This window comes from Lepidothrix coronata, unplaced genomic scaffold (assembly GCF_001604755.1).
Source record: "Lepidothrix coronata isolate B3197 unplaced genomic scaffold, Lepidothrix_coronata-1.0 Scaffold119, whole genome shotgun sequence".
Taxonomy (NCBI): domain Eukaryota; kingdom Metazoa; phylum Chordata; class Aves; order Passeriformes; family Pipridae; genus Lepidothrix; species Lepidothrix coronata.
The window spans coordinates 2,112,231-2,121,724 of NW_016690299.1; the positions used below are offsets into that span (position 1 = coordinate 2,112,231).

General features: G+C 44.2%; 1 protein-coding gene across 1 annotated transcript in view; it reads right to left on the reverse strand.

The window, feature by feature from the left end:
• The window catches only part of L2HGDH (L-2-hydroxyglutarate dehydrogenase), a 14,754-nt gene that overhangs the window by 4,901 nt on the left and 359 nt on the right, over positions 1 to 9,494 (reverse strand). Inside the window, exons 2-8 of the mRNA XM_017825449.1 lie at positions 8,576 to 8,691; positions 7,406 to 7,557; positions 4,852 to 4,983; positions 4,106 to 4,268; positions 3,523 to 3,557; positions 2,395 to 2,562; positions 506 to 663 (exon numbers count right to left, since the gene is read on the reverse strand). Coding sequence (XP_017680938.1) covers positions 506 to 663; positions 2,395 to 2,562; positions 3,523 to 3,557; positions 4,106 to 4,268; positions 4,852 to 4,983; positions 7,406 to 7,557; positions 8,576 to 8,691 — 924 coding nt within the window. The remainder of the gene's footprint in view (positions 1 to 505; positions 664 to 2,394; positions 2,563 to 3,522; positions 3,558 to 4,105; positions 4,269 to 4,851; positions 4,984 to 7,405; positions 7,558 to 8,575; positions 8,692 to 9,494) is intronic.

Here is a 9,494-nt window from a genome sequence, read left to right on the forward strand (position 1 = left end):
AACCCTGCCCTCTGGCAGTGGGAAGCCATTCCTTTTGTCCTGTCCCTCCAGGCCCTTGTCCCAGGTCCCTCTGCAGATCTCTTGGAGCCCTTTTAAGCACTGGAAGGGGCTCTAAAGTCTCCTTGGATCCTTCTTTTCTCCAGGCTGGACACCCCCAGCTCTCCCAGCCTGCCTCTCTCCCAAGAATCCTCTGCAGGTATTTTAATTTTAACTACACTGTCTGGGTTGATTAAAGTATTACAGTGCACTGGACCAAAACCATTCCTGGAACAGCTCCACCAGCACCTTCTGATGAGCAGCCACATTCCCAGACTGGCTGAGACATGTCCTGCTGGTTTATGAAAATTCAAATATAAACACACCAAGCCAAATGCCTTGGAGAATTCCACCTTTCCCGGCACAACTGTCTTTAAACACACCAAAAACTCGGGGAAAGCAGGATTTTTAGCAAAGAAGCGGACATTTAAAAAAAGACCATCCAGCAGACAAAAAGACAAAGCTTTACCTGTAGGTTACAGCATCCAAAAAGTCTCCAGTGCTGAAGTCAAACAGGTTGTAGCCCTCTCTCTTAAAGGCCAACACTGCATTAGGTCCAAGCCAAACACTGCCGTCCATCCTGGGCGTGAAGTGGAATCCCAGGAAGGGGAACCGAGGGTTGGGAACCTGCAGTGGGATTACAGGAGTTATTGCAGCTGCTACAAACAGTAAATTGGGCCCTTTTATTTCCAACCACCACAACCAAATCCCAGTCGCTGAACCATAAAATTGTCTCCTGCGCTTGTTTTTCTGCTTGTTAATTGTGCAGTTATAGCCTGTAATTAATTAAAACACCGAAGATGATTCAGCAAGGTAGGGCTGAATCTTAGAAGGAAAACAAACAGGGGGAAAACAAAAGTCCCCATGATTTCTCAGGATATAAATCAAACCACAACAAAACCAAAGACACACTAATGCTATTCACCAGCAGCAATTACACTGCAATAAAAGGGACTACACAATATTAGGAAAACCTCACAGGCCTGTACGGCTCAAAACAACCTGCACTCAGCAGGTCTGATTAATATTAACACTAAATGTAATAATAATAACAATAACAACAACAATAATAATAATTGGAAAACCTCACAGGCCTGTACGGCTCAAAACAACCTGCACTCAGCAGGTCTGATTAATATTAACACTAAATATAATAATAATAACAATAACAACAAAATAATAATAATTGGAAAACCTCACAGGCCTGTACGGCTCAAAACAATCTGCACTCAGCAGGTCTGATTAATATTAACACTAAATGTAATAATAATAACAACAACAATAATAATAATAATACATCTGCAGCAACAACAACAACAACAACAACAACAACAATAATAATAATAATAATACATCTGCAGTTTCCTTTTTTGTTCCAGTTCCTCCCTCCCATCCCAAGGCAGGATCCTGGATGATTCCCAGGTGAAAAGAGGTCAGACAAACACCCAACACCCAGAGTTCCACAATTTTCCTAAAGATCCAGGCAAATTCAAGCTCATATTCAGAAAGGCAGCATTTCAATGTACTGCAGAAAATGCTGCTCCAGGAATTCCCTCTTCTTGCTTTACAACTATACTTTCTCTCTGGGATTGCTCCTCTTCATCCCATTATTTGTCTATTTTAGATGGTAGAAGGGTTGTCCTTTTCCTCCCATGTCTATTTTTTTATGACACAATGCAGAGCTAATTAAAAAATGAGGCTGAGAGGCAAATATTTGTTAATAATTGGGTATTTAACTGGTATTAGAACTGATATATAACTGGCATTGATAAAATAATAATTAATAAATAATTAATAAAGTAATAATTGGATATTAGCACACAAGATTAAACCCCATGTTTCACCCCAGAATCATTTAGTCTGGAAAAGACCTCCAGTGTCCCCTGTGAGCTTCCTGAGGGTACAGTCAATCCTCTCATTCAGACTACCAATAAATACATTAAACAGGACTGTTATAATTACTTAACTATAAACAAAAATTATATAATAAATAATTAATTACTGTTGTCTCTCATTGAGACTTCTGAATCCTCCCTACAGATTTGTTGTAGAACATAAAGAAATAAGCCAGAGTTTTTCTGGACAACGTGGCTTTCATTATGTTTTATTTTTTCCCCCATGAAACAAATAAACAAACAAACAAAACCCCACAAACAAAACAAACCAACTGACAATAACTCCCCACGTGGCACTTTTATATTTTCCTTAAAAATTAACCAAAAAAAAAGCTGTTCTGTCAAAAAAACACCCGAATCTTCATCCGCGCGTTGAGCATCCCTAACAGAAATAACCCCGGAATTTTGCCCTGTTTCTGCAGTTTTAGCAGTTCTTGGAGCCCACAATCCAGGGAACACATACCGGGTAAATATTCCCTTTCACCAAATAGCGCTTTTCTGGTTTCAGCACCAGATAATCCCCCCGGAATGGGACAATCCTGGGCTCGGGGCTGCAGCCGCTGATCTCGGAGAGGCGGTCGGAGTAAAGCCCTGCACAGGTCAGAAGGTGCCCACAGGAGACTTCCTCACCCTTTGGAAAAGAACAGACCCCCAAACACACAAGAATTCAGTATATCTACTTAAAAGCAACTCAGGAAAAGCCACGGCCACGTATGTTTGGTTAAATAAGGCTGTTCATTGATTTCACCCCACAGGACGGGAGCAGTGATGATGGTTTTTCATAGCCAAAAATTCACAGCACACAGATATGGAGGGCTGCTAAATATCTAAACACCTTATAATCTAATTAAAGAAAATCAAATCACAAACTATTACCTCTTTATTTAGCTCACGGTATTTGTTTTTAAATTCTATGGGGTTTTTTTTTTCTTTCAACTGAAAATATTTGCATCAAAAAATACCAGTATTTGGTGAAGGGATCTTAACAGGTTTTGGAAGCTACTTTATAATGAAACAGCAAAAACAGAAGAAAAAAAAACGAGCAGAACTAAATATATAAAACACTGGAAGGGTTTTGAGGTTGGTTTTGGTCCAGATATTCTTCCTTGAGGGTGACAAGGTCACAACCACATTTCCTGGGCAGCTCTGGCTTGCAGGAACACCACCTGCATATGCAGGTGTTTTACATCTGCTTGTGGCTTTCTTATAATAAAATGACAATAAAATGATGCTAAATCCCTCCTTATCACTTTACAGATGCCAAAGCCTAAAAGCAAACAGGAAAAGAGGTGTTTGTCACCAAATACACAAGTCATAAAAGGAATCCTTGGAAAGACAAGAGTAAGATTGTGCAAATAAAGCAGATAAGGGACAGTAAAACACGAGTGAGGCAGCAGAAAAGTCACACTTAATTATTTTACATTATTATTATCATCATCAAATTTGAACATGCTCATTGTTAAGAACTGATTGCAGCTGTTTCAATAAATCAGGCTTAGATGATTAATCCACCAGGACTCAAGAAAAAAAAGTCTTAAGAAAAGGAGAAGCAGCTTCCTGTAAGGAATTTAAACTTCTGCTTCGTTCTTACCTTTTTGTTCCTAACAATGACTGGGTACTTCAGTCCTGTAATAGAATTGGACAAGAGAAGGAATTAATGGAAAAAGCAACAGAGAACTGACAGAAGATGCAGCTTGTCACCAGGAGGGATTTCTCCTTTGGAATATCTTCAAGTTATGGAACAACTATAGTTGTCACAACTGATGTTTTTGGACATAACTGTATTTATGAATAGGGTTTTTTTAATTCTTCCATATCTGTGCCAGGACAGATCCAACCTGCCTTTCAGGATAAGGAAAACTCACTATCACAAGAACACACATGCAAGATTCAGCTAAATCTGATTTTAATGGGAGAGAACAACCTTATTCCTCAATTTTACTACTGTTTTCTTCCATCAGCTTGGAATGTTTCAGCTGAAGGGTGACCTGCTTGCAAATAAACCCCAAAGTGAGTTTGCTGAATACTCTCACTAACATAATTTTGCCTTTTTTCTCATCCCTAGGAGACAGAAAGGTTCAAAAATTCATTTCAGTTAAAACAAACTGAATTTTTGAACAAAATCTTTGGCAGGACTCTAGTAAATGGAGGGCAAAAAAAAATTCCTGCCTTACCATCTTCACTTCCTGGAGAACTTTCTTTAGCCATCTCCATGTTTGTGACTTCAAAATCCATCAAGATTGTCCCACCTGCTTCCTGGAAATCTTCAGCATAGGACTGGGCCACTTGTTTGTAATTCACAATGCCAGTGTATGGAGAATCAAGGGCCATCAGACCCTGGAATGGCATTAGAGACACAGAAGAAGAGTGAAGGCTGGAATATTCCATCTGGAATGATGTGCATTGCCATGAGAAGGGAGTGCTGGTGTCTCCCCACTTGCTCAGCTGGATCTTGAACATGCAAAGAATGTTTTAAGGAGCATAGACAAAACGTTTACAAGACAAAAAAAAGGATAAGAAAAAGGTTCTTTTCCAGAAAATTTTTGTCTGCTCCTACGACCACTCATAACACCAACAGCAAGATGCCAGGTGAAACAGCACAGGGAATTTATATCCAGGTTTTCCTTTCAATCAAAGACAGACTCATCCACAACAAATCTGTATTCCATAAACTCCACATCTCCACACGTTTCTCCTGCTGTGAAAATAAACAGGCTGAGAAGTTGCTACATAACAACCACTCCTGTAGGAAGCAACTGGACTGAAACTCGGACACGGGAAGGAATTTTCAGGCTCTTCTGAACTTGTCACTCATGGAAATTACCTCGAGGCCAGGAGCATATTTATGTTAAACTATGAAATGTTGTCACCTGAGAAACTGAGATGTTACAAGCTAACGAGAAGTACGACAATTCCTTACCCTGCAGAAGGGCTCCTTGGCTTGGATTTCCTTTGCCCCGATGAGTTTCAGCCCTGGGACGTTGTTCTGCAGCCCCCTCTCATACAGAGCCTTGAGCCTCGGAATTTCATCCTGTTCCACGGCCACAATCAGCTTTGGGAGAGACAACAAGGCACAGCAGTGAGCAAAACACACAGAGAGCCAGGGCAGGTCTGGCATCGAGCCCAAGCAACAGGGAATGAGTGAACAGGGAATTATATAAATCAAGTGTGGGAGGGGAAATGGTTGGTTGCACAAGATTCTATAATTTAATATTATTGCTGACAAAGCACTAATATATTATGGAGAGTGAAAAAACAAACGTTAAACTGCAGTTTTAAGTTCCTGTCAATGGGTAATATTTGCTAAAAGTACCACGAGACTACAAATCTGAACGTGAAAGAAGAGAATATGAATTTAAAGAGCCACTGGGATGTTTCAAAAATAAATAAAACTGAACTTAACCCAAGAGGTACAAATCTCAGTCTCAATAAGAGAATAAAGGTATGTTCTGACACAGTGACTGCACCAGCTCCACTTCATTTACCCATATGGAGTTTGCTCACAACCACCACAGGAGGTGGATTACCTTGAATTACCTGTGCCAGGTTTGCACAGACCATAATACTTCCAGGCCTAGCTCAGGTCTGGCCCACAGGCATGAAGCTCTCTAAGCCTGGGGCTGCTTTGTGCAAAACTTCCTGTAAAGCCTCACCATCCTCTTCCCTGGAATGAACACTGCCAGGGAAGTATCATAGAATCATGGAATTGTTTGGGCTGGAAAAGCCCTCTAGGATCACAAGTCCAACCACCCCCCAGCACTGCCAAGGCCACCACTGCCCCATGTCCCCCAGTGCCACATCCCCATGGCTGTTAAATCCCTCCAGGGATGGGGACTCCACCACTGCCCTGGGCAGCTGTGCCAGGGCTGGACAACCCTTTCCATGAAGAAATTTTTCCCAATATCTAATCTAAACTTCCTTTGGTGCAACAAGTGATCAGAAAAAGCCGTCTCAGCCTCACATATAAAATGATGAAATTCAAAGTTATCCCTCAGGGCCAAGACCTCGGGGTTAGGAGAGACAATCCTAGGGAAACAGCAGCCTAGTGATGGCTGGAGAGCCCTGAACTGAATTTTAGGAACAATTAGGAAAAGGATATGAGATAATAAAGAGAACTCTAGTATTTCACTGCAGAACCCCAGAGTCTGACCACACCTGGAATGCTCTGCACAGCTCCGGTCCTTGCCTTGTACCCAAGACACACTGAACTAGAAATGGTGCAGAGCACAAAGACAGGACGGGGAGAGCCATGAAAAAGCTGCTCCAAGAGGAATGACAGCAGAGTAAGACTCACCAGCTGGGAAAGAGGATTTTGGGGGAAGAGGAGATATTAAATTATGTGCAGCTTGGAGAGTGTGAGCCCAGATCAACAGTTCACCACCTCCTCCAGCACAAGGGCCAGGGGCCATTGGGTGAAAGTTGTAGGAGCCAGTTCCAAAATGATGTAACTCCATGCAGGGGGTTGTTGATCTCTGGAAGTGCTCCTCAAAGTGTGCTCTGATGCAAAAGATTTTAATGGAAAGACACTTGGAAGAGAAATTCATTGAGAGTTACCACAGACAGAAGAGCTCAGGCTCAGAACACAACCTGAGCTGAACACAGTTGGAAGCTTGGAGAATTAATAATTTGCTTGTCATTTCTCCTTCCTTCCTGGGTCTCTGCTTACAGACAACTCCAGAAACGGGATATGGGGTTGGGGAGACCCCAGACTGAATCAGTGCAGCCACCCTTCTGTGGTGGGTGGGTGTAACATGGGATGAACACGTGGAGCTGGGGCACATCTGGAGTGGTTTTCAAGTCACTGTGACTTTTCAGAGCCTCATATGCCAGGAAGTTTGGCCAGCACACACTGAAAGTCCGTGTGATCCTTGGAGCTACACAGGTGCCCCTCCATGGGAGTTGGATTCCACCATTACCCGGGATCAGAGAACTCCCTGAGCTGGAAGGGATCCAAAAGGATCATCCAGTCCAACCCCTGGCCCTGCCCAGGACACCCCAACAATCCCACCCTGTCCCTGAGAGCATTGTCCAAACCCTCCTGGAGCTCTGGCAGCCTTGGGGCCGTGCCCACTGCCCTGGGGAGCCTGGGCAGTGCCAATCACGCTATGGGGGAAGAACCCTTCCCTGAGATCCAACCTGACCCTGCCCTGGCACAGCTCCAGCCCTTCCCTTGGGTCCTGTCTCTGGAGAGAGAGGGATCAGGGCTGCCCCTCCACTGCCCCTCATGAGGAAGTTGTGATTCCATAATTCTATTCCAGCTCAGCCCACAGATAAGGAGAATTATTATTTAGACCCAGAAAAGCAACTGATTTGAGCTGCTGGAAACAAGAAAACAAAAGGGGATATTCATCCCGAAGGCAGTAAGTGTTGCAGAAACTCCTGTTTTTGGGAAAAGACCACAACCAGGCCTATGCTACACATCACACAGCCTCAGTTTCCAAAGGTAAGGTAAGAACAGACAGGAATTCCTGTACCTTCCCACACCGTTTGTATGGAATTCCCTTCTGGTCACAGTACTGGTAGCAGAGGGCTGCACCCTGCACACACAGCTTGGCCTTCAGGGAGCCAGGGGTGTAGTAAATCCCACTGTGGATCACACCACTGTTATTTCCACTCTGGTGATGAGCTAAAGAGAAAGGAAAATACATTATTAAAATACATTTGTTCACACTCAATCACTTTCAGCTGCCTGAAAAGCGGGTTGTTTGAGGTCCTGCCTTAAATCAGCGTTGCAAGAGATGCTCAAATGAGTAACTGCACAGCAAACACAATGAATTCCTCCCTTGGTCTCAAAAGGTTAGAGAAACACTGACACAGCATGACTTGGTTAATGATAATCCATCCCACCTTACAATGTGCTGGATCAAGAGGGATGAAAACCCCCAAAATCCACAAGTTTCTCCTCCAAGAGCAAATAAATAAAATAAATAAGATAAAAATATTTTACGTGCTAAAATTAAAGAAATCTAATTTTTACAACTAAATGTATCCGTCCCCTGGGGTTCCTTCAGCTCCCTGCAGGACCTGCCCTTGCCCTTCTACAACCTGCACTGCTCCGTACTCTGGTTGTTCACCCTCCTTGTCCTCTCTCCTGACATTCCTGAACTGCTGGAGCCCCAGGAGTCAGACCTGCAGCTCTCAGACAGTGAACATTCAGGGTTTTTTAACTTAAAGTTTGACACTAAGTTTAAAGTCTGACTTCAGCTTAAAGTTTGACTTGGAAGTCCCAGCAGTGAAGCACAGACTGATGAAAACTCTGCTCTTCCACTGAAGGATGTGTCCTTGGGAGAAGAGCAAAAGGAATTTTTTGTTAGGGTAAAGCCAGCGGTGCCAGGAAATGAAGATGCTGGTCCCAAGGGGAGAATCATCACGGAATCCCAGAGTGGTTTGGGTTAGGAGGGATCTTAAAGCCCATCTCATTCCACCCCCTGCCATGGGCAGGGACACCTTCCACTATCCCAAGTTGCTCCAAGCCCCGTCCAACCTGGCCTTGGACACTTCCAGGGATGGGACATCCATCACCCACTTCAGTGACAAGGGCTCTCCCACAGCAACTACAGGGATGTCCATGAAATCCTGAGGTTTTGGCAGCGTGTGCTTTGGCACAGCCTCTGGAAGGACCGGTCACCTCACCCGCTCCGTACCCAGCTCCTTCTCCTTCTCCAGCACGGCGAAGGACAGCGAGGGGTGACGCTGGATGAGCTCCCGGGCTGCTGCCAGTCCCACGATCCCGGCACCCACCACCACCACGTCAAAAGTGCTGCGGAGACACGGACACGGCCGTCAGGGGAGAGGGGAAAGGGGGTACAGGGAATACAGGGATGTAGGGAACATAGGGGACAGGGGATATAGGGAGTGTAGGGGATAGGGAACAGGGGAAAAGGATAGGGAGTAGGGGAACGGGATGGGGGATAGCAGAAGGGGAAGAGGATGGATATAGGGGATATAGGGGATATAGGGGATAGGAAAAAGGAGAAAGGGGAAAAGGATAGGGAGTAGCAGAACTGGATGGGGGATAGGAAAAGGGGAAGAGGACAGATATAGGGTATAGGGGATATAAGGGAAAAGGGAAAAAGATAGACAGTAGAGGAACAGAATAGTGGACAGGAGAAGGGGAAGAGGACAGGGATAGGGGATATAGGGAATATACAGGATATAGGGAATAGGGGACAGGGGAAAAAGGTAGGGAGTAGGGAAATGGGATAGGAGATAAGAGAAGGGGAAGAGGATGGATATAGGGGATAGGGGATATAGGGGACAGGGGATATAGGAAATATACAGAATACAGGGAATATAAGGACAGAAGAAAGGGGAAAAGGATAGGGAGTAAGGGAATGGGAGAGGGATAGGAGAAGGGGAAGAGGACAGAGAGAGGGGATAGGAATAGGGAAAGGGGATAGGGGATATAGAGGATAGGGGATATAGGGAATAGGGTGAGGGGAGAAAGGATATAGGGGATAGAGGATATAGGAGATAGAGGAAGGGGAGAAGGGATATGGGGAGGGGAGAGGGGAAGCGGAAAGGTAAAGGGAAAAGGCAAAGGATAAGGGAAATGGATAAAGG